The sequence below is a fragment of the Trichoplusia ni genome, chromosome 7 (assembly GCF_003590095.1).
Source record: "Trichoplusia ni isolate ovarian cell line Hi5 chromosome 7, tn1, whole genome shotgun sequence".
In the NCBI taxonomy this organism is placed as follows: Eukaryota; Metazoa; Arthropoda; class Insecta; order Lepidoptera; family Noctuidae; genus Trichoplusia; species Trichoplusia ni.
Window position 1 is genome coordinate 11,174,277 of NC_039484.1, and position 27,214 is coordinate 11,201,490.

The window sequence follows — 27,214 nt, forward strand, 5'->3', positions numbered from 1 at the left end:
TACCAAAGACACACCTATCCTAGCTCACGCTCATTTTTACTGCATCTACCTTTTAGTAGAGTCAGCAAAAAAAAACACTCTTAGATTTACAACTCAACATACGTGACGAGTTAGCTTCTAGACATTATTACTGTCATTAGTTTCCAATAAGTAATTTTTATACTCTCGTTTCGTTTTTAAAATATAACATGATTATTTAAATATGTTTCCCTGCTGACTCTACGTTACCTTCACACAATAACACGCTCGGATCCCTCAAGGGATGTTTAGGAGATCTTCATATAAGGGGAGATGGGTTATTATGAATCACAATGAGGTATGGCCAAGTGAAAAATTTATAAGCGCTCTTAGTGATGATTTTCTTCTTTGAAAAACAACCCTTGTTAGTTCTTTTGAGGTTTATGGTGAAATGTGGGAGGACGTTTATGTGTGGGGGCTTACTTTTATGGTGTTGTATTTTTCCGGTTCGTGGTTTTTAAGTGTTTTCTGATGAGTCATTATGTTAACTGATTATATTGTATGCGAAAGAGTTCTCTTGTTTTCGTAAAACTCACTAGAGGTTAAAAACACATGATAAGATTGTGTTTTCTTTATTGGCAACATTATGAAATGCTGAAATCTATAGGTTAAAAAAGCAATCTTAAGTGTACAAAACGGTTTTGAAAACACTAAAAGTCTGTTTGTTTTCTTTCCAGGTGGAGCTGCCATTGATCACATTGGGGAATTCATAAGAGGTATGATCTAAATTTTTGTACCACAAATATTTATTTAATTATTATCTTCATTGTCAAAAATAATTAACTATTTTCTTTTTAGTCTTTCATACTTAATAATAAAATTAATACCTAAAACTATAACGTAATTAATCCAAATTAAATGAAATTCGAATACATCTTAATAGAAAAACCAATGCCGACAAATTTAGAAAATGTATAGTTTAAAACGTTCTGAGGAAACATCTATAAATGGTATTCAAATCGCTCGCAGAACAATCCTATACAAAAAAGCAAAAAAAAATAAAATAAGGCAGAAATAATTCCAGAACCAATTGTTTAGACCTTCATTTGTCTGAAGAATGACTCCGAAGAATAATACAATAATCGATATAGCAAAAAAATGCTAAGTAGACATCTTCATTTCTTCAAGAAAAGCCAACAATAGGGAGGAAAGATGGAGTTTTTAATAAGGATAATCATTCTTATAGAGCCGCTGTTACGGTGGGTGCTGTAGATGCAAATATAATAAGAAGTTCGGTAATCCTGTTTCGGAGTTTAGAAACAATCTGGTATTTGTCATTGGGCCGTGTTTTATTAGATTTTGCCCTCCAGCTATTAGATATAGAATGTGTCGTAAAAAGATTTGATTAATCATAGGTTTTTTGTATTACTGTTTATCCGGGGAACTTTTATTTGTTTTTGTTACTTTAAAGTGGGCTGATTCATAAGTAATGGTGAATACATAATTAATAACTAGAACGGTACTTGTGTATCTTTTTCATGGCGAATTAATACTCTATCAATGTTGATCATACTTTGAGTTTCAATTAAAGACTTCAGAGTCGTCTCAAATCAAGATGACTTTTTAATAGAAAGTAAATACTATTTCCATTGAATGTTTTATTACGCATAGAAACTTGTCCAACCCAACTATTCAAAAACCAACTCACATACAACAAATCCATAGCTAGCACGTACATCATATTATCTGCCACAGTAATAGCAGTTTCTAATATAAAATTGATTTCGGCTGAGCGAGCAACGTTCAAACCGTCTGATTTTGGACGTCATCCAAGCTCAATACTGCACGCGTTGACTTTTTTCCTCCGTGACATACATTTTTATGACTCCTGACGATGTGCGGTTTTGAGGAATATGTTTACTTCCATCAGCTTGTGTTTGGTCTACTAGACATGCTTAGGCAACATTTTTTTGTATCACAATATAAGTACTGTTCATAGACCCCCATAATTTTGAGCTTGGAGCAATTCATTTTTTTACAATACAGTCTGCTTGAGAGGGTACATATTTTTCATCTGTTCTGAACTAATCTTTGTTGAGTTGAGTAATTAAAAATTGAATTTTAGATCATCTTTAGCCTAAAACAGTTCATCACAACCAATTTTTACCTTTATCGGAATATTTTCCTTGTAAAAATAGTTACACTTGAATAAACTTCAGCTTTATTCAAATACCATATAATATTCATAAAACATCTTCAATACAGTAGAAAATCTTAGAATCGGAGAATTTTAACAAAACATAAAGAAAATCTCATAGGAATAGTCAAGACTATTCCTACAAGTGCCGGTACAAAATGACATTTCAATCGAACAGTGCTTGTAGGGAGCTTGAAATCTGCAAACACATACGAAAACAATTTGCGAAACATTTTCAATTCTCTTTCAAACAAAACAAAAAGAGAATATTTTCTTTTTAGAAAATACTGTTTTATTTACGACTAGTCAAGATTCGTATTAAATGTTGATGAATAAAATAAATATGAATTTATTACAGTATTTGTTTTTCGAATTAATCGTCACGCTTAAATATCCCAAAGGATTTAACGAGCATATTAATACTTATAAAATGTATCCAAAAATTCGAAGCCATTACCTATGTTACCTCAAAGAGGAATATGTTTACTGTTTTGTGACAAAATATGTTATAATTTATTTTCTGTGTAAATAACAACAGTAAGTTTTAAATTAACGTAGCTAGCAATAATCAAGTTTTAAAGCAAGCGATGCCAGCCAAGAGCATTCTTGGCCAGAATTGGCACGCCATCTTCCCCATGGGTGTAGTGAAATACGATTAGCAGATTAAGTCAAGCGGGTTCTTTAAAAACTTCTAAAGTAAAGAAATGCAAACCACTAACTCTTAATTGAACTGTCCTTTTTTCTTCACGTGGTAATTGCGACAGTGACCCTAGCCGCGGGCAATACTTGGGTTTTGCTAAGGAACAAAGTGAAGGCTAATTCACCCTAGTTTTTCCTCCACGAAAAGGAAGAATTTTGAATCATCATCCCCTTGCATTCTAGTTGAACTTTCCCAAAATGCTTTTCAAACCTCTGACGGTTATGAATATTTTGCAAATGCATATATTTATATTTCGATTTATGTTAGCCAGTTATGAACGGCAAGCAATCTATCAACGCATTAGGCTATTATATAAAAACTTTTTGAAACCAAACGACAGCTGCAATAAAATCGTTATCCGGTGATGACGATGATGATGGATTTGCCTCGAATAGAAAACGTTCAATTAAACTTTCAACCGAAACGAACCGGTAACCAAAGCAAAAAAAAAAACATTTGACGATACACATGAATGCGGCAGTTCGAGTTCGCAATGAAAACAGATTTTCCATTAATCTGCTTGAGTATAACATAGGCTATCTCCAAAGAACAAGTTATACCAGCCCAGTGAACTAGATTCACCGCTTCATATTTTATATGTTGGCTGATATACGTAACGACATTACGGTCAAATCTTCATGTGTATTTATAGGGGTTGGGCCAACTATTGGTACGTAAGTACCGCTCGTATTTGATAGCTTGACATAAATTTTATTTATGGTTTGTTTGGTGTTTCAGGCATTCGAATGGTGGTTTGTAAACATTCGCCTGTTAAACGATTGAAATCCAATTACTTTTTTTATAGGCGATTGATGGTAATTTTATTTTGAATTGCAGTGAACAACGGGGGTTGAATTTTTGTTTTTTTTTTCTCAAATTTGCTTGAAAATTCTCCGCCCCATGATTTTTCAACCGAAACATTATTTACAGTACACTTGTCTAGAAACTCTCCAACCCACTGAAAACTTAGTTTTCACTTAACTAACCCACACATACAGCCCATCTCCATTTCATCAGTCCAAATATGCTTTTTTTGCTCTAATACCTCTTACAATCTTATATCCATCAAAGCAAAGACTTTTCCCATTCATGATGCATACAAAAACCTAAAACAGCGAAACATCCAATATCCGTACAAATTAAATATCAATATTCTCATAAACTTAAGTTAAAATGTTCTAGCAATAACCTTTTCATGTTCAGACAGTTCATACGAGATACCTGAATAAGGAATAGAGAATGCGGATTTACGTCTATGTATGTCACTGTACAAACAACTTTGTAAGTTTCAATGGGTATCATTCCGCGAAGCAAACATTCCCTTTATTGCTTTGATCTTCGCTTGTCTTCAGCATGTAATTGCAAGGAGAATGGATGTGGTACAAAGACTTTTTTTAAATGACTGTGAAAATTTGTTGGTTATGACTATTATTAGTTTCGAAAGTATTATTTTAGGCACAACCATTTTTTTTAATTTATTTGATTCAAATTACAGATATAAATATTATACTTATATTTTTTTTTTTTTGCTTTTTTATATTGTATGTAATCAATCAACTATATAGCCAGTATATTCAAAAACGTTATTTAATTTATGAGCTCACGTGAACCAAAAATTTAGTATTTTCAGTATAGACTGTCAGTTCATACTTACTTACAATAACTCGTACCATTAAGACAGTGTAAAGTTGTAAATTGCGTCTTGTTTCTGACTGTTTCTGTATGATGACGTTGAGGCAGAGAGGTGCACTACGACTCTTTATCACACACACGAGTCCGAGCTAGATTTATTATAGTAAAAATGTTTGGAGAACATTGGGTTGTTAATATTTCCTTACAATAAAATTAAGACTTAGCACTTATGTGTCTGAACGCAGGGAAATATTGGTTGAGCGTATATTAAAATAAAGCAAGTTTTCATTTTCATAGTTAATTTCAATTAATCTCGTTAGACTTAATATTTTTAAAGGAAAAGTAAAAAACATGTCTCTGAAACCAAGTTGTAAGCATTTCTTCAATGAAGAAGAAGCAGTTTACTTCTAAAAGTTAAATAAAACCAGCAACAGATTTTAGAAAATAACGATAAAACGTACATCGAAATATTCATTAAGCAAACATTTGGATCATTCGAAAACTGGCGAGAATCCCGCCATGTTTCTTATTCATCGCACCACAGATGAGATGGGTCGGCAAATTGAAAACTAATATCGGATGAAACTTTTCATTGTATTCGCTTTGTAAAGTGGAACAAACAATACTCAATGAATACAAATGATCTCCAGGATATTTTAGTGCTCGTACATACGGGCTATTTTTGCGTAATAAAAACATTGGAAATGTACCGCAGCTGGTTTGTAGAGAGAAAAAATACAAGGGATATTCGTCTTTATTGAGTGCAAGTTAGAAAAATAGGCATTGTTTTTATTAATGTTTCAATGGGTCTTGCTGTTTTGTAATTCCTGATTCTTTTTATTGTCGATGCAGTATCGAAGGATTACTCTTTTCATTTCTCGGACATCTTTTGTTTGTTATTAATTGACTTTTCTCTTTTAAAATCTCGTCAATAAATTAATCTACATTTTACTGCACTACTTCCTAGTGTATTAATCTATATTTATGGTCCTAAGCTTATGGAACTTTATATCATACTAGCTGTTGCCCGCGACTTCGTCCCCGTGGGTAGAAAATATAAGTTATGATTAATACCCGCCCAGTATTTTTCACATTTTCCATTGTATCTTCGCTCCTATTAGTCGCAGCGTGATGGTTTATAGCCTAAAGCCTTCCTCGATGAATGGTCTATTCAACACAAAAATAATTTTTCAATTTGGACCAGTAGTTCCTGAGATTAGCGCGTTCAAACAAACAAACAAACAAACTCTTCAGCTTTTATATATTAGTATAAGTACATAGATTTGTACACGTATAATAATTTTCAGAAAATTTTATGTTCATAAATATTACTAGAAAACAGTCTAATATAGGTAAACTAGTTCCAAATCAAATTGCACGGTTGTTTTGTCAAATATCTACTACAGTCCAAGATTCCTTTAGCTTGCAAAAAAAAAACTTTGTCTCCATCAAAAACTCACTTCTGTCCAACTTTTAAGTGATACATTAATTTTAATAAAACACATTCGCAATATTTCATGTTAAATAAACGGTCGTAATAATAATAACTGTCGATTCAAGCCCATAATGTTCGCTTTTTACTGCCAATGTTTTCGAACGAGTTCTCTAATGTGACTTATGTGCCGTATTTGTAATTTACTTCTTATTTTTAAGCCGAGAACACATCCATACTGATTCTTGTGTTTATTTGTTTTCTATTAATATAAATTTGAGTAAGAATTTCAAAATCTGTCTGTCAAGTCTGTTCTGTTGTAAAAAAGTTATGACCAAATAGATTTCATACGATAATTAGACTTTATCGGAACATAAAACAATAAATTATGTACGTTACAATTAGCAAAGCTAAATAACTATCGCAAAAATAACAATAATTACGAATAAACACGAAGTCCGTGATCTGAGTTGGATACACTTCAACAATAATCCCCTTTCTATGCAAAATTAATGTAAAACAATTTAATTAGCATTTACAAGTGATTTCCAACACAAATTCCTTAGTGTTTCATGTAAAAACTTCTATAAAATGCACTTTGCAATTACGATGGAGAGAATTAACAGCGTTTGTTGCATGTCAATAGTTTTTTAACAAAGATTTTCGTTCCTTTACGTTTTTTTCAGTTTCGTGTTCTTGACGTTTTCACTTACCTAATTGCGCTTTTAAGAGTTAATATTCTTTGATAAGAAATGCAGTGTTCAGGAAAATATTGTGCTTCACGCTATGAAAGGTGAGCAAATTGCTAGGTTTACTTGTAGTACTGTGTTTAAAAAGTTATTTATAAGTACTGTTATAAAGGAAAGTGGGTTAGCGAGTAGGACTCAATAATGCACCGACCAGACGATTATGGACTTTCAAAGCAGATGACTATGTGTTTGGGGTAGTTTGCCTCTTTCACTTATTTCTAAATCTGGGGATAGATGGGGAACGCCTTTGGCCAGGCATGGGATACCATATTCTTCTATTTTGTGATCTGTCTCGGTATAATTCCTGACAGAGTAGTCGTGCTCATCATTTTATGTGCTGATAGTAAGTTTTGCAACGCTTAGCTGAGCATTGCAAAACTTACTCTCGCCCGTACTCTCTTCCCGGTTTTCCTTCTTGATCATGATCTTCGTTGATGAGCCATAAACTGCCGCTGTGTCCTGATCAGTCCACCAGAAAGATGATTTTCCTCGCGGATTGGTATCTTCAATCTTGGCCTGAACAAAAAGTCACCTTTGTACCAAGTAGGTAACAAAAAAAAAGGTTTTATTGACAGACACATGTTATTAAATGGCACACATGGAAGTTACTGAATTTATTGTTTAAAAAGAGAAAAATTTATATAAAGACCTAATACCACTGCAGTCTCTTTCCACAATCAAAATATACCTTATTTTATAAATACCTAAATTTTATTTCACCATACTCTCACAATAGCTCTAGGGCAAACATCTGAAAGAAGAACCCTTTTATATCAACTTTGTTGTAAATAATAAACTTAATAATATTCCATAAAACTAATAAGGGACAGTGAAACTTTAATTACTTTTAAAACTTAATTAATTACTGTGTTGTGCCATCGTCTCATCAAAGTTTAATCTCCTCGTCTTTACAGGGTTTTAACACATTACTTAACGGGACTAATTAATATATTTTTTTAATTGAATTTTTAGGGTTTCGTATCTAAAGAGTCGAAACGAAATCTTATTACTGAAGCTTCGCTGTTAATCCTTTCATTTGCAGACTATTTCTCATGAACTATTTCTGTGAAGAAACCTCGGGCTGAAACAACCGTTTGAAAATTATCTTATCTTCACTTCCTTTATACGGATCACTTGCGAATCAGACTTCTACTTAACCTGTTTTTTTTTCAAAAATTTATGCAATGTTTGACAGAAAGACCAAAAAAAGTGTAGGTATTTTTTTATTCTTCTACAAAATTACGTTAAACTTGAATAGTGTAATAATGAGATCTTTCTTTTATTTAACTGTCGCAAACATTTAAGTTTTTACTACAATGAATAGAAACATTTAAATGAAAAAACGTCATCAAAAAACAGCAAATTAAAAATAGTAATTTGTTTATTTTAAAGTTTAATATGTTTACAATAAGCACTTATTATAATCTACCTCCACAAAACAGCGTGTCGATAAACTATTTTGTATGTTGTTAAACAAAATTAATCCGTCAAAATCACATTCCAGCATTTAGTAAATTCTCATTTAATTAAATCGCCTCTCGTGTTAGGCTTGTGTGTTAAAACAAATTAAATGTAACTTCATAAATAATCAGAATGGTTCGTTATAAAACAAATTTAAATGAGATGCCCAAAAAAACCTTATTTCATCAAGACCTTAATGAGATTATTTTTTAGAAGTTTTCTTTGAACTATATTTTTTTGGTGTTAAGATTTAAATTGCTTTAAAAAGTCTGAATAATTATGATTAATTGTCATCTTAATACTTTTTATTTTCGCACTTGGTAGTAAAACGATGAAATTATAATATATATATAGTCCTCCTTTTCGTTTTCGATAACGACGACCCTTGGCAATTCACTTCCTAGCGTGAGCCCTGATGTGACTGGCTAGACCGAGTTTGGATCTAAGCACCCGGTCGCAAGCGCTGCAGTAAAGTTGACCCGCAGAATTGAGAGTATAGGTGTACGACGGCTTAGGCCTTTCTTTTTGGGCTTGGCGCTTTTCGTCTAGCTTCTGGAGTCGTTTCACATCGATCATTACTGGGAGAGGCTTACATTAAATAGGACCTCTTGGCGCAAAACTGTTTTTGAAATTATAATAAACAATACACATTTATAACTAAAAGCACTCGTTACTGCGAGGGGCGGTTTTCAAAAGAGTCACTTCTTACAAATTATTTATGTAGTTTACTGCAGTTTACAATTATTTGGATACAAGGAAACTCGCATTTTGAATGAAAATAGTATGATTCAAAATTGTGTATGAAGTGAAAACACACAAGTCATTGGTCATTGTGAAACTTTTTTGTCATGTTCACTTGGACTTTCAATGATAAGTTACAAATGACAGATCGCACTGGTTTCTGGTCGGCTCGCCCACAAAAAGACGTATCGTTTATTTTTAAATCTAAAAATAGCTACTCGTGCACAAATTAATTTTGACTTGACATAGCCCAAATATTGTAGGTCAAAACCGTGTGACATCGATTGATTGAAGCTGCTGACAAGTAGTCAAAGACACAAAGCATTTTTAGTGAAAAAAACAGCTATTGTGTTTGGCACAAAGGCATACAACAAATTTAAATATTTATAAAAAAATACCTTTTAATTAAACAATATTGGATTACTTTCATCGCATAAGTCAATATTCATATAGAGCCACAAACATCAATTACTTGGATGTTATAAATGTGTAATAATAGAATAGATTTCCTTTTTTAGCTTAAACGACATCCGCGATAAGGATTTTATTAAATCTTTCTTAGTTTCACAAATATTTAAGTTACATTTGTGCGTACAAAGACTCAGACTGATAAAAAAAGCATTCGTGGATTGCACAAATACGGAAACGAAACAGCGACACATTGCAAATAGTTATGTTCGGCATAGATACTATATTTTACACATCTATACCTATCGGCTATCAGTGCAATCACACAAGAATTAATTAAAATATGCAACGCAAAATGAAGAACTTTATTACGTCTATATTTCCCCACCAAAAACTTCATCAAAGTTATTCAGAAACGAAAACTATTCAGAAGTACCAGGTCGACATAAAACTGAGAGAATGCTAAAGTAACCACTGAGGGCCTTACAACCTGACTGGTCCAAACGAAACTATTTCCTCACGTTACTTAAAGAGCGTCGTAAACTGGTGATATGGCTCCCCCGGGTACTTTGGTCCCTTAGAATTTTGAACCGCGTTTTCCTGACCTAATGTTTATATTGACTATAAAATTGGAAGTATGGGGCATGAAATATTATACAATAAGGTCAGTTGGACCTTAGTTTTTAATATCAGTATCTATAACTTGTATGCATAGTATTACTGTGTGTTGAAGTAGAAGCTATATTGAAATGTATTATTTAATATGGTTTATTTTTTGTCAGATCAAAATTTCAGAGTTCCACATATAGAAAGAGAGATTTCAAATTTCATGTCTTTAATCAGTTACTTTACTGTATTTTAAAAACGTTTTTTGTTCTTGCCTGGATTCGAAAAGACAGTCACGTGAAAACTAATCAATCTTTAAAATTCTGATTTTGTATGTAGGTATGGGTCTGTGATAGCCAATTCATTTTATATTATGCTAATAAAATTATTCTTGAATCTACCAGGAGCAATGAGTCAATCATATTACAATAAAGTATCAAATAATTTGGATAATTAATTAATATATGACTGTCCATTACTAGTCATTAGTGCCTTGTCCATTGAGGTTAACATAATAATCATGGTATATTGATTCAATATTCTCTTTGTCCATTCGGCAAGGGATTTGACCATTCCCAATGTCCTTTAATAGAATAACATAAATACAAATACAGAAAATTAATGTACTGTGAGTTCCGATGGACATAATATCCGTGATTGAGAATGTTTTTGTTAATAAAAGTCGGCTGGCTTTCGGCTGTGATTCGGACCAAGGAAAATAAGTATTTTTTTTTATCAAGTATTGAAATGGCAGTTTATTCCTCGTTGTTTACCTCGGTGATATTGGAAAGGTCACAAACTGGATTTTTTGTAGAATGTTGGATCTGGATTCTCATTAACTTGAAATTAATTTAGTCATATTATATTTATATAAAGTTACCTGGATGACAATATTAGCCCATTTTCAATGTGATTTATTAGTATTTTAAGTTACTACCACCAAGGTAACCAAAATAGGTAAGCAGTTTGTAACCTATTCGGCAGTATCCTTATGATACTCCATCAGCACCATCTACAGATGCAATTAATTTTCTTGGGCATTTTCCACTATCTGCTTTAGTTTATTGAATAAGATGAATGATGATATACCTTCAGAAGAAAAAGCAACTGAAGCTTATTATTCTAAGCAATAGAATTTTGAGGTTACCCAAAATTTAACTATATTGTTCTTTAACTGTATCCTATCTACCTTTACTAGTTCCATGAGCATGTTAAACAAACAGAACGAATACTATCACAATTAAAACAAGATTATTCGGATATATTGGCCAGTACAGTACAGAGATATGTCACACAATATAGTTACGTAGGCAATGACAGTAGCCTCGAGCTATAAAGCCATTATCTGCGTATAAAGCACCGGTGTAGGCGAACCGCAAAATAATGCATTTTCCCTATTATTGACGGTGAAGTTTATATTAACCGAAACTAAATTTCCCGCTGGTCAATCTCGGCAAGCTAACTACTTTCGAGTTTAGTTTTAGATTGTAGGGTGCTGTTAGAAGCGATAATGATGATAAAATTGTTTTTAAAAATGACAAGAGGGGTAACGACGATCAAATATCACTGAAACATTTACCTGTCAATCTTGGTTTAAAACTAATTCTTGTCAAGTCACGTGACTTCGATTTTCGATTTCAATACAACTGCGGTGTTTCAATGAGGATAATCAATTACAGAAATCACGTGTCTTGGAAAATGAAAAGATATCAATTTCTTAAGACGATTTCTGATTTATGATTACTTTACTAAGAACAAAACATCGGTGACAATGTTGATGATATTTATCGATGGGTCATTGCCAAGTAGACACAGATGATGAAATACAAAGAACATAAATTACGCCCATCATCGACAGCCTGATTCTCATTTAAGCTTTGAGTTTCACATCGGAAAATCCGTTCAGAGTCAAGCCATGAAATTCTGCCCACCCCGGTAAAACGAACGCGATGCCGCCCGATACATTGTGCGTAACAGAAATTCTATTAGGATCCCGAGGTGAGGATCGTAAAAGGTTATTTAATATCCCTTGTATATACCGGCCACTTTGGGCTCTACCTGACTCTACTGAAACAGGCGCTTCAGTAATTTTTGAATAGATTTTGTTGATGTATTGAGAATATTTTATGGGTTGTCGGGTAAATAGTGGAGATAGTTTCGTATCAAATAATTTGGTGTTTTGATATTGTGGGCGGTTTGTAGGTTTGAACCATGTTTATTACCTTAAGGTCTGGTGTTTTGAAACATTTTAATACCTTTAATGACTGAACGGATATCCTAATGCTTGAGGTCACCACACCTAACCCCACTGCACGCGACGTGTAACGGGTTTGATATCCGCGTTTGTGTGTTCCCCCACAGCCACTTATGTGATCATTTTACTTGAATGTTTATGGAATTGAACCGAAATGGAATTTAATTCCATAGTGCGGGATTTGGTTTTAAAAATGAGTACAACTAGAAATAAAAAATAAACATACCAAAAAGAAAACGCATTAATATAAAAGTATAAGATATATTAAAGGAAAGCCTTCAATCCACACATCGGCAGCCTGATTGAATTTCTTTTCTACATGATTTATCGGACATAAATACGGGTTACCCGGAACCCCTGAACGTGAGATGTGATATCTGATCATGCAGTTTTGTAAGCACGATTTATTTATTCGATTTCCGAAAATATTTGACGATGCGTGTCCCAAAAAATTTTGAGAAATATTTTTTCTGAGTTTTCGAGTGGAAAGAGGCAATGGGTAGGTTATTCGATTATTTTATTTAGAGAGTACGTAGAGCGCAATAAGGGATAACGAAAATGATCACTGAGCTATAATGGATATACACAGCTTGGCATTATGATATTGTTTTAAGTGCAAAACGATTTTTCAAAGAGAAATAAAAAGGCAATTTGCTGTCATCTTTTAAAATCTAGGTTTTTGTGAATAAGCCGAAATTGGATTTGAAAAAAGAAACAAAATATGTCTCACAAAAGAAAATGATCTGGAAAGACAAATGTACCAGACAGGCGGATTAAAAAAAGCTCGCTAATCTTCTATACATCTGTATATTCAAACTACCAACAAGTTGATGCAGTAAAAACTGCTTCTCAAGTACTGACTCCGTGATAACTTTTTGATGGACATCCAAGTATGATCACACAGCCCAACTGTCCCCTTTGGCAGCGCCCAGAACATGCGTTGCCAAAAAGGTTTTTAGTGGTATAATCCAGCTATGATTTATATGCTGTAAAACGAAGCAAGATAAAGTATTTCTTTCTTTCTTTCTTACTTTTATGGCGAGTTTGTCTTGGACGATGTTTTGTTTAGACTGTCTGGAAGGCTCCGTCAATATAAGACGTTTTATTTTTATGAGTACAAGTGCCTCATTCGGCCGTTGTATAGGCCTTTCTAAATCTTTGAAACCGGTTTTTATGCCGGTTGCCTTTTTTGCACCAAAATATTATATTATTTTACCAAGAATAGCTAATGAATTAAACATTTTTAATCTACTTAGATATTTTCGGTTTTGTTAGAAGTTATACGGTTTTTCTTTCTTGTTTTGTTTTCTTAAATAGCGTGTTTCAAAATGACCTTATTCTCTTAAACGAAATCAAATCTTATCCAATTAAACTTTACCTCATAGCCAAACTTATATCAACATTCAACACTCAATGCTTTTTACTCTAACAATACGGACATCTAAAAAACTTTTGGTGCAATTTTTACGCATTCAAAATCATAGCCACGTCGATTTTATACGTATGCGTTTATTCAATACATCAGCTTCACATCCACGACTATATACGTCGTTATCAATAAAACTGAAGCTATTATTCCATCAAAACACCTCGTAATCCCTAATAAATTTATATCGCCCCATCGAAGCTTGATATTTCGTACACGTGACAGAGCTGCGACCGCCGCACATGATATTGGCAACACCGATCACGTTGGATGCCAAACACCAGTTATAGTTAGAAAATGCGATGACGCTGCAGAATCAATTGTGTAAACAGTGAATGGAGGGTTCACGAGAAAACGTTTTGAAGGTGCTTATATAAAGGATGTAGCTATTAAAAATTCTGGTAGGAGTCAAGTTTCGATTCAATATATGCTCTTCTTTGGTAGAAAAGGGAATGGAAAATATCAGAAGGCTGTCTGAAAATGTGATTTCTATTCAACAAATTAAGTGTTATAGTTTAAAATAAAACCAAATTTAAAAACTAAACACAATTCAGATACACGTGAAAACCTACTTTGGAAGTGTTAAATAAAAGCAAATAGCTAAAATACAATATCAAACGCTTGATGACAACAAAACAAATGACATCAACCATTAAACACAATGAACAACATTCCGTCACGATTAAATCAAATCCAGCCGCCAAATTCAAATAACCAATTCTAATCCAATTATTAAAAGCGAAACATTTAATTCAAAATCCAATTCACGCACCTAGTCAAATGTAGGATTACAGACATGTAATTAAACATTGATTACGACCAAACCGACCACGATATTCGGGGATTCAGTTAGGGATTTCACTATGCATTTCTGTCAGTATTCGTTCATGGTTAGAATTATTGCATAGAGCTAATAATTCGGACTAATTAATTTCCAGTGTATGAATCGGAACTATTTTGTTGCTATCTGCTCTATTTAAATTGTATGCGAGATCCGATTCACTGGTGGAGTTGAATACAATAGATGACTCCAATGTATGGAATTAACAGTGGTCCCGTGAAATAGTGCTTGATTTAAACTATGAAGAACAAAATGTTTTACAAGTTTTCAAAGTGTAAAAGTCAAACTTTCGATTCATTTTGTAAGCAACCATAGTAGGTATGACTAGTCAGATAAATCGTTGCTTTTCAGTAAGATAAAGGCAGAGGATTGAATTAATATACGCCTAAAACCAGACGAGAATAATAAGACTAGAACGATTTTAAAACCCTTGATTGCACTAACCTGAAACGAATTTCCAAATTATACCTCAACTTTTATCTATCCTAGTTGAACATAAAATAACCATATATTTGACACTTTAAGCCGCAAATGGAACGAGTTCAACAACTCATATAATAATGAATGGCGAGATTTAACGAGGTGGTTGCCATTCAAGCGCTGGTGCTCCGCCAAATAAGTTTTTGGAACCGAACCTATTATGTAATTACACGGTTAGTATAATTTCTCATTCTTCTGAAGAGGTTCGGGGTTCAATTTTGGAGTTCCTCTGTAAAGAGAAAGCATTAAGGATGATGATATTGAGTAAGGCGTTTTGAAAGGGAAAGTGTCATTTGAAATAACCAAAAATAATTTTACTCTTTCGTAGGTATTGCTCGTCATTTTTTACGTGTTACCTGAAGTTCAATATAAGAAAATTGTATAGGCTTTCCTTTGCCTGTGCAGCAAAATTTAATGGTTTGTTTAGACACCTGTAGGGTTACCTTTATCAGGGTTGAGCTTTGTACTAAACCTTCCGAGATATCCTGACCAACTAAAGTCACAATGGAGGAGTGTTTACTACCTAATACTTCAAGACTTTGTGTTGCCGAGGAGCAACAAAGAACAAAACTTCTAAAAGATAAGATTTTTGGCCTGGCTTAGTCACGTCAAGCAACACAAGTATCAACAATTCGACAATGAGCTTGAAGATTTATAGCATAGCATAGACTTGTTTTGATTTCTACTTTCATGCTCATATGATCACATTAACAGTCCAAATATTACCAACAAAAGGATCTATATGGAAGCAGATAATCCCGAAACAAATACTACGCACCACACAAAGAAATATTATCTGAAACCCGTATTATTATATGAGTTCCAGTTAATCAATCATTACTTCAGATGTCATTATGTTATCATATAATAATCCTTATTGACAGCCAAATAAATGAGAATAGATTATTTATTTCGGACAATTGATATTAAGGTGTTATGTTGTCAGAACCCGATATTTTTATGATTGGTTATAGGTAGGATTCGTAATTATTGTTTGGGAGATCATATGGATTGCAATTTATTGGGAAAATTGTTTGACGTCGAGCTTTTGCTATGAACTATGAACATAAATATTCTGGAGTTCATAATAGGTACTGCTTGGAAAAAAAAAAACACCATCACGACAACTGAGGGATTAACAAAGTGTTCGATGAGGAAAGCGCTCAATTTTCCTCAAAAAAAAAAAAGAAATTTATCAAGGCCAAGGCCACCAAATGTCAAGTTAATGTTATTTTTCTGATGTATTTCTAAGCTATTATGTATATATTATCATAATTCAGATAATTTGGGCCTTTTGTATAAACGAGCATGAGTTACGCCAAAATAATATGATGGACTTTCTTCATAAGATGAAATTTATATGCAGGTATGCCACTTTTCCGGCATACCTGCTTTTCTCCATCAATTGTACATACCGACTACATTCACATAACACTCTCTTATAAAAGCTGTAATATATCCATTATTGCTAAAAGTTCCCCTAATATCATGAATGTGATTAGGGTACAGTTAAGAGCCTCCTTTGACAACAGCTATCTTGGGTCACCTGATCAGATTGACGACAACCTTTACGAATTAAACGTATAATTAAGGGGCCAGCCTTCTTTCGGGGTCGCCTTGTGATATAGGAAGAGGGATAAATTGGATCGGAGTTTTATTGGCTCGGTGAGGTATAGCGTCATTTATTTTATGGATTAATTAGTTATTGTTCTGTTTTGGAACAACAATCCAGTTACTTTTAAGATTGAAAATTCTATCCTCAATGTAACATCCATGTCTTATACTTGTCTAGATACCAAGGGAACGAGGTCTACTCAAGAGTAGCTACGTAACAAGACAGATTGAAAATCTTTATTTTATTGCATTCATTGTGTCCTGGATGATAAAAATTTAGCTATAAATACTGCTCAATAAAAACCTACATTTCTCACTGAAACCTAAGTATCATATAATTCCAGTATTTCAGTGACACCATCCTTGAATCCTATTTTCTATTTTCAATAATATTATGATACGCAAAACCAACGAACAGGATTAAGTACAGATTTCTAATCTAACGCGGAAATTCTGCAGGATCCTACCCGAGCTGGTTTCGTTCGCCTGTTTCACTTTGATAACTCTTACAATAACAAACACTTGAGGAGTTGATGAGTTTATTTATAGCCATTCTTATTTGAGAATTTAATTTAAACAAAACTATTTCTGGTTGTCGTGGTTGATATTAAATTGAATGTCAATATTTATTAGGTGAGAGTATTGGTTATGGAATGACTAAGGTTTTTGTTGACTGTTTTATCTTATCTTAACATGTCTTTAAATATTTGCAATATTTATTAAAATAAGTTATGTTTTGTTAAGAACATAGTCATCTTTATTCACATATATTTTTGATGAACCACTTTCACATAACGCCATCTAGTCTCCAACAGACAACATCTGGTGTCTTCATAGTCTTGCAGAAACAACTTCATCAGTCTTGTTATCATCACAACAAAATCTCTCCATACAAACTTTGGAAACCCGTCACATAAATATAACGCCGAGCACCAAAATTTCAGAACCTTCACCGATAACCTACACCTATTAATTTACAAAACAAAGCCACAAGTGGTCCATTTTTCCCCATTCAACCCATAAAAGTTACAGAATCAACGTGTAATCGGTATACCCTAAATGCACAAGAGGCGAGTAGGAACAAAAGCTGTTTTACCCGCACCTCCCCTTTAGAATGATCTTGATAAAAAACAAACGCCGTGGTCCCACTTGATAGAAGAGATTTATTACTGTAAATCTCTTGAGACGACCAGATATATTCTTTTGAGCATTCAAATTTAAATCTGGATTGCTTTAAGCCGTAGCGTGCTGGCGTTATGGACGAATAATATTTATTTTCCTAACCTAAATCCTGGCCGTTATTCTATATTTAAAAAGTCTTCATATTTGGGACACAATTTTTGTGAAATTAGAAACTCGGAAAAAAGGTATAATGTATTCCGAATAGGGTGCTTCATATCTCAAAAAAACTTTTTAATAGAACTGGGTTTTGGGATGAACATGTATTAAAAAATGTTATGACATCATTTCAAAACGAGGTACAAAGGAGATTTCATTTGACCTAACTTTAAACATTGTTTAATCAAGAATGAGACAGGGAATTCAATGCGTAAAAATCAAAATATGTATGTTTTGTATTTTTCCACCTCATAATTCGTAAAATAAATAATATAAGAGATAAAAAAATTATCATGATTATAAAACTCAATAACACATGCGACATCTACATAAACAAGTTAAACAAATTAATTTGCCTGGTTGTCTTATAAACGAACTTCATAGGCATAGTCAGAAATAGCTGAATTGAAAAATATTACTGTTTTGGGCTCTATTATCCAAGGTCAAGTTAAGTCAAGAATAGTTAGGTTAATCATGATCAATTTTTGTCTTTTAATACCAAATGATAGTATTGAAAATGGAAAGATATAAAGATGCTGTGAACTTACTGTCACTCGACAATTTACTTATTAGATTAACGAAGGCCTTCTTCTACATACATTTTAAACATACATATTGTATATTGTAGTCATCAAAGTTAAAACTGTTCTTTTAAATTCCAAAATCTAATTTAAACTTAAACGGTATCCAAAAATATAAGCATTAACTTTAGATACGTCTATTGCAAAGCCTTATTTTGGCAAGGTAGCAAAAACAGGGCTTAGTTTTTTTAAACTTGGCAGACCATTTAATGTCAATAGGGTATGAGCTGCCAAATTAGGCAGGTAGACTATTAATGGTACAAGAAGAACATTTAAATATTTATTCTTGCATTTCTATCGTTCAATATTTATGTACTTTTAATCTTAAAAGTATCGTCTTAATTATATTTTGCCAAAACTAGTTACAGCCACATAAGTTTACCTATACTTTACTAAGGCCCGATTTTTCAATCGTCAGATAACTTTTATTTGAGGAATAAATATGTCCGTTTGACATATTTTCTATGCAAAAGCTGTCAAAACGTCAAACATATTCGTCGAATAAAAGTTATCTGGCGATTGAAAAATCGGCCCTAAGTAGAGTATAGTAGTCTAGTCTAGGGTAGCCCAGTTATCCCATATCAGGTGCCAGTGACACACTGTTCAACTAAACTCCAAGAAAGTTCCTTGATGAAGATTCCTCTGCATCCAGCTTCACTTAGTTTTAAAAGAGAAGTAGAACAAATCGAAAATTCATTCAAGTTATAATGAGCTGAGCTAATTTTCGTGCTGAAAATCACGTGTCTGGGAAAACAGCATGGATTTTAAATGGCTTGTTACTAAAACACCGAGTCTTGGAGTTAAGACTGCAACCTTTATCAAGGAGGCAACCAACCACGGCTCCAATTGGATACAAAATCAAATTACGTCAACACTATGACCGGAATAATTAGTCTTATGTCCGGAGGTGTTAACAATAATTTACTTGGATTGAGTCGGGATGTAGTTTCAAGATTTAATGGTATCTCAGAGACTATTAAGTCTTGAATATAGAGCTGTTGTATTATGTTTCAATTGCTTTAAGTTTGTATTGTTAGACATAATTTGTATCTCATAGAATCTACAGTTCATTAGCGTGCTTTGGCTTATTCATGACTAACGAATATAGGGTGTTTTATTTGAATGGCCTAAAATAAATAGACCTCGGGCCGTTTAAACGTAACCAGAAATAGTCTTAGTCATAAAGGTCAGTTTTTGTATAATTTGAGACTACAATCGCCTAAATAATACTTTGGAAAGACGGTTATGAATTTTATAATTCACTAAAACACAAGTGCTCCATACAAAAAACAGTAACTGTTAGAATGCTATAAAATCCTCTTTCGACTCTTTAACCTTAAATAACCTCTATTTAATAATAGCATTAAGTTGAAGCAACAATAAACTACAAGTACAAAAGCAATCACCAACTTAACAAACCAATTAAATTGTAAAACGAAAACCAATCCAATTTAATTGGTTGAGCACCAAACAATTGAATGCTTCACTTCTATGTGAAACCATCCATGATAAAAGAAAGAGTTCACTTGAACTTCCGTTGGTACAACGAACGTTGACGTCCGCTTTGAAATTCAAATTTTGAAACGCATGTTTCATAAAGCTCGCTTATCTGTATTCTCTTTGCATAACTGACGTGTCCAACGAGAAATATTCAGCTTTTAACGTTATTACTTTATGTTGAGACAATTACTAGAGTTTTGAGATTCCATTCGCTGTTTTATCTCGGTTGAATCACTTTTAGCTACCATTTGGTTATAAATTCTGTTGTATTTACGTTGCCGCGTTGTTGTTCCATTCTAAAGAATTTGTAATTGAATTTGCAATATTGCTTCATTTTTTTGCACTTAATTCATCGTTTGTAGTTGCAACAGTGCGCACTTTCACCTGTACTGGTTCTTTTTAGCAACTGCGCCATATTTGCTATTACATGTTATTCAATACTCGTGACAATATATTTATGTTATGACTTTAGAAAAATCTAGTAAGTAAATTAAATAGTATTCTAAAAAATACTGTATTTTTTCAGTACACACTGACTAGCATTATTGTTAGCCGCCACTTCCATACACGTTTCATCATCTTTGACATATTAAATTTTAACTCTGTAATTTTTAATTTATTTCGATTTTTTGATTAAGCTTTCACCAAAACGAACCTTTAAGAAAACATAGTTTTACCAACTTTACTTAGAATCTATGTATATATCTCGACATCACCTAATAAAGTCCGCGTACACTTCTTCCAACCGAACCCACAAATCAAAACATTAACAGATCTTTAATCAATAAACTCCTATTACTCTTACATAATTGAACGAATCCCTATCAAAGTATAATCAAACCACAATGATTTATCGATGTAACACCCCTAGCTACGTGACGGAAATACACGATACAAGATTCAAGTAGATAAAAGGGGAAATATTATTGTTCCTTAACGGGTTTAATGGCGTCCGAATTGATTGTCAATGCATTTAAGGTGAAAGAAAACAATCGGTCCCATTGGGGTCGTTATGGAAGTTTGGTGCATTAGGTATTTTAGGGTTGAAATGTTTCGATATTGGTCGTGTTCGTAGCGAAAAGTAGTGGCATACAGAAAGATTGTTTTTTTAATGTACCCTGTTTCGAAAAGGCACGGTAAAAGTATTGTAAGCAGATTTGGGGAAAGAGTATGTCCAGCAGTGAGCCACTGTGGGCTTGCAAAAAATAAATACTTACGTAATAAAGTTGTCAAAATTGACTTCCTTTTAGTACGATAATCCACATTTCCAAAACCGGATGCAGGCAGAGAGGCTCACAAAGAAGAGGTTTTTAAACATACTAAAAAAAAACTACCCACGAAACATTTCTGACTAACGACATTAATTTAATGCCAGTATGCTGAGGTAACGTACATTAACTTAAACCCTCCAGCAAAAACAAATGATAATAACGCAAATTCACCTCTTTTATCACGCATCATTACACAAGCAAAAATGGAACAGAAACACATGAATATCGTGCAAACAATATCGTAGTCCCATCACCAAGTACCCTTAGCATTGTCCTACGTGCCGCAAATACGCAAACCATCTTCCATAACAGTTACTAAAGATATCTTTAAATCCTATATTCACATTTACACCCTTTCCCAATCATTTGGATTCTGCGAACGAAAGCGCTGTAAATTTACAAGTTATTAGAATTATATCGGTCCCCAATAATGGATTATGAAGTGTCTTCTCGAATTTTCGGTAATAGAAAAACGATGTAATGATTGCGAAAGTTTTTTCTTTCTGATGAGCGTTTGGCAGGCTTTTCTGATGTTGAAGTAATTATGTTTTTTTTTCTTATATTATTAACGTACGTATAGTATTGGTGTACTGATATATGTTGATCAAAGTAAACATTGATGTCCATTTATGTAACATATTTATTGTAGAACAAATGAATTCTTAAAATGAGTTCTATGTTAAAGCTTATAGAGTACAATTTTAATTAAAAGTTCGATCAGCAAATAGTTTTGTGTGCACTAAATTAATATAACAACATTTACACCAATCAAATCATGCAAACCAAATCCTATGAACTGTTTCAAATCCATTCGGATCGTGACGTCACTCAGCACTATCGCCCATTAATAATTTGGATCTCATTCGGATTATGTACGTTTCATGAATTAAATTACATTTTGAAAGCGCTTGTAAGCTCTCAAAGAGATTACTGTGCACTTGTATTTGGATGCTTCGGTTTCGTTTCGGAGACGAGAAAGTCTTGATTGGAGTTCAATTTAATGAGATAGTTTGAGGATGGCGATACTTGGTGATTAAAAATGTGTTTCGTATGTTGCTGAGGTAGTTGTCATATTGACTTTGAAATAAATACGTATTTTTCATGTAAGATTCGTTTTAGTATCTAAGTTCTATAAAGTTAAAATAGCAGTTGTGTTTTGATGAACTGAAAATTGATGGCAATAACATTTGTTTTTCATAAATGTCATGAGTTTGAGATTGCTTGGAGAAACGTATAATGTATGCGGAGATAATAACGCGCAAAACGTTATAGTTAAAATTAAGATATACTTGCTATAAGATGTTACGTAATTAAATTGGGCGTACGGTAAACGCGCTATCTGGCACGCGATCTACAAGACAAGGCGGAATACGGGAAGAAGTATTCTCATTTTATTGTCTTAAATGCAATTTGTTTCACAAACCAAATTTATGAAGACTGAGATGACTACTTTGACTGTCTACTAGTTTCTATAATATTTCTATGTTGTAACATTTTTCACGATTGAAACTTTATTTCAAAAAACAAATAGAATACAGATAGTTTTGGTGTCAGGCTCTTTTGTTGTGTCGTATGCAAGGGAAGAACCGGCAAATAATCATATGGAAATATACCCATGTCGATAAAATAATCCAAATGTCAACTTTTACGTAATAATACAATTAACGTCCATTGATTTTAATAATATGTGGTGGAATAGCACTTATTTTAAATACTGAAGATTGTGAGTGCATTTGTATTTTGTTACTTCTTCACACTAAAACGGCTGGACTATTCGATGAAATTTGATTTGGGGGGTTATTTATCCAAATAAAAACAATTTACAGTGAACCGACTGTGATAAGGAGGGTAATATTATCGTAGCTAGCACCGAGGCTAGAGAAGCTGCAAGCAACAGCTCATAAAAATAAAAACTCAAAAATCCAAAGGTGTATTTAATTACATTTCACACAACCGAAGATTTGCAACCGATGTTTATTTATATCTTTGTATACATAATACGTCCATTACTTAATTATCAAGCCATGAAAATGACAAAAGAAAGTAAATCCAAGCATAATACGAATTTAAACTCGTTCAAAGCCGGGATTAAGATCGTTGCAAACTGACAAATGATTTTAATACTCTTTTTGTTTATTTTTTGGGGAATTTTAAATCAGTGTCGTTGTTTTTTCACCAGTTCTTTAGGAGATCTGTTACAATTGCTCTTAGCCAGTCAAAACTGGTTTTTCATGACATTCAGTTACCAATTATATTTTGAAGAACTTGTAGATTATTCAATACAGAAAATAAACGCTAAACTACTGGGCACAACTTGTAGCAAGTTCGATGCAAGTATGAGACAGTAGTTTCATTGTGCGTGTGATTTTAATGTTTGTGAAACACCGGCGACACAATGAGTAAATTTCTTAATACATTAGCATTACAAAAAATGTCTAAAAATTACGTTGAAATATTGTCATCTTCTTGTCAACACAGAGCTTGACTTTAAAATCTTGTGGCATTTCAGATCAGATCGGGAATATCATTAAATAAATATAAAAATTAAACTAATATTTAAACAATGAAATGGCAACGTTACGTAATCTCGAAAATAAACATCCACATGTTTACCTTTTTAAGCACAGAAAAATTCTACCAGTAGCTATGTCTTCATTATCTACCAGCTCCAAAAACATCACCTATAATTATAATGATTGTTAATATAAAGTAACAAATAGGTTTAATTCACGGATGTGGTTAACAGCATGTGAAATTAATTAAAGCGGCTGTAGTGTTGTGGTTTGGCCTTAACTCGGTTAGTGTTGTACACTGCAACGTTTTCTCCTCGCGCGACGCTTTGAAATTAAATAAGAATTAATTTTATCTTGACAACCTTTAGAGGACACCTAATTAGACTGTAATAAATGTACAAAGGAAAGAAATGGTCTGAGAAATAATACCTAGAATATTTCACTTTTTTATTTTGGTCGTTTTTAACAGTTAATAATCAATTCAGCAAACAGATTCTCAAATAATGATTACGACATTAAAATAAAATCAAATTATTCATTCATAAATATTAAAACACCCACTGATTAAACTTAGTTTAAACAAACACGCTGTCCTAACGTAATCACTCTCGCTTGTTACAGATGACAATGGAGAGACGAATTGCCGGCGTAATCTACATATTGATCACTTTCGCTCTCGTTAATGAAATGTCAATAAACGTATACGCGAGGGACAACAACAACAAGAGGCGCACCAAAGAGAAGAGCGGAGGCTTCCAAAAGAATATTTGTGACATCACAGACCGAGATTCAAAAGTACACTGCTACTGCGAAAATACTAGGGAACTGAGGAATGCGACCAAGGCGGAATGTTGGGTGTTCAACGGCGGAATACCGCGGGACGACCTCATCTGGCAGAGTTTTGCCTCACAACCAACTTTGCAAACTTTGTCTTTTAGCGTCCGAGTCGATGGCGCTTTGGAGTATATACCTAAAAAGGCATTATTCTATTTACAGCGCTTGAGGTCAATTAGTATAAAGTACGGCAACATAGTCGACGTCACACCTTACTCGTTAGCCAACTTAACCAACCTCAAGGAAGCGAGTTTATCCCAAAACCAAATCGAAAATTTACAGCAGTACGCGTTCGCTCACTTACCTAATATAACGACGCTAAATTTAGAAGAAAATATGATCATAGACATCGATGCTGAAGCTTTTTACGATTTGCCGAAACTGCAGAAGCTGGTGTTCACAAAGAATAATATATCGACGATCAGAAACGGTACATTTCAGCACACGTTCAATTTGCTGGAATTGGATTTGAATAAGAACAACATATACTATTTGAACCGTAGGACATTCGATGGATTGGCGAATCTGAAGAAATTGGATTTGAGAAAGAATCGAATACAAAATTTAACGGAATTCACGTTTGCCGAGCTGTGGAATCTACAGGAATTACTGTTGGGGAAGAATGATTTGCGGTATATATCGGAGAGGGCATTCGACGGTCTGTCTCAACTGAGAAAGTTGTCCCTTGATGACAATAAACTCGCTTCTCTCCCGTCGGGACTCTTCGAGGGAGTGAGGGGACTCAGCTCTTTGGACTTGCGCTCCAATGAACTACACACATTAACTTTCGACAATATAAAGCCTATATTGGACAACTTGAAACCGCAAAACAGTAATCTACTACTCGAAGGTAATAATGTATTGAAGGTAATATATAATACTTCCTCATGTCGAGTTTCATGAACTTAAAACACTCGATGAATATTAAACGTGTAGAAACTGAGACGTTATTATTAACTTTAACACACTTGGAAAGTTTGGTCTTTTATGATGCCTAGGGGTGTTCTTAGTTGAGATGGAATGAGGCCAGATAGAAGTGGAAAATGTTGTATAATCCGTTTTATTCCAAAATTAATTGTAAATTAGTTTAAAGTTGCTGACTCTAGGCAGTTTCGTGAAAGTTTGTTTTAATGTCCAGTATGTTCCCATCGTTTTAATTGAAGTTTAACTTTATGAGAGCTAACGTAAATTAATTGTTTATTTTTACAGAGAACAGCTTAATTTGTGACTGCAGACTGAAGTGGATGCATTCGTTAAGAAATGAGACGAAAAGTCAGAATACAATAGAATCCCTTGACGGTGTGAGGTGCATGATGGATCCGCCAATCGTGAGTTCAGCTTATAATAAAATGCCAGACGCTATGGATAACAAACTGGATTATAATCAAGACATACTTCACGCCGGCCTAACCATCGAGACGCTGGACGACAAAATGAATGTGACGGAGAAAAAGACATTACCAGGCGACCTATCTAAAGACGATAATGAAATATCCAAAAAGGGTATAAAGAGGACTGTTTTGAAAATCCCTCCTGAGAATCTCCCATGCCCGAGGGACGTTATAAAAACAACAGAGCTCCCATCATATTTAGCAGATCCTGTAACACCAATACAGAATGAAATGAAAACTTCTAGATTGCAGGAAGCTAATCGCGCTTATATGAACTTAAGGTCAAGTTTCACTGTTGCAGTTTTATGGAGTGTTTGTTTTAGATTTTTCTTTATATAAGTAACTGAAGTATCTAGTTAAAGTAAGTGAGATACAGACTATTAAGCCGGCGATTGATGGCTGCGCACGGGTATAATGACTAACACTTTGCTAAGTATTGTTTGAAACGTGGAAGATTTACGGATGTGTGGAATAAAAAAGTAATCTGTGAAGACTTTTAAGGTAATTGAATGAAAGGGAATGTATATTATAAATATGAGGGTGATGTTGTTTAAACAACTTTTGTAAATTGTAACTTGAGATTTTTGTCTTTTTCTGTAAAGGAATTTGTCATAATGGGCTACTTTAATCAAAACTCACATTGAAAATTATAATGTAATACTAAACATTCCAAATAGAGAGTTTGTTGAAAAAGGGTCACAGATTTTAGGAACTGACATGTTTGCTATCCAAGCGAATTTTTTAAGTTCAACATTACAACAAAAAATAACACCTGAAAAATATCACGAGAAGCACGCTTGCTCTTTTAACTTTGGTTCAGAAAGATAACATAATAAGAGTAACAAACAAACAGCGGTGTTTGTTTTCGTTAGGATATAAAGCAACCTGTTATAACTAACTACGCCTTTGTAATTTCAAACCAAACATATTAGCATGTTTGTGATTTTTTTTCTTGAACTTTGTTTCGGTTCTTGTATGTTCTAGAATAGTTTCTCTTTCGTATGTATAGTTAATTGATTAATGATGTTACTATGTCTACTATGAAGAAAAAAAACATCTGTAAGAGACACGTTTGACAGCAGTTTCGTCTTCTTCAATGGTGATATTTTTCATTTGTTTTTTCCTTATTTAAATTCTTGGGGTTAGAAATCATTGAAGCTTACTTGATATAGTTACTCACCTCCAATGTTAAGATTCGAGTTTGATCAGAAAAATAAAAAAATAATTATTTTTCTTAAAGTATGATGTTAGTATTTTTCTTGAAGTATGGGAACTGAGTAAATAAGA

General features: G+C 33.4%; 1 protein-coding gene across 1 annotated transcript; it reads left to right on the plus strand.

The window, feature by feature from the left end:
* The first annotated feature begins 608 nt into the window (after positions 1 to 608).
* On the plus strand, positions 609 to 26,926 carry LOC113496080 (connectin-like). Its single transcript, XM_026875179.1, has 3 exons — positions 609 to 734; positions 24,324 to 25,386; positions 25,746 to 26,926. Exons 2-3 carry the CDS (start codon positions 24,324 to 24,326, stop codon positions 26,264 to 26,266), a joined length of 1,584 nt encoding a protein of 527 aa, XP_026730980.1. The 5' UTR covers positions 609 to 734; the 3' UTR covers positions 26,267 to 26,926.
* Positions 26,927 to 27,214: the final 288 nt, after the last annotated feature.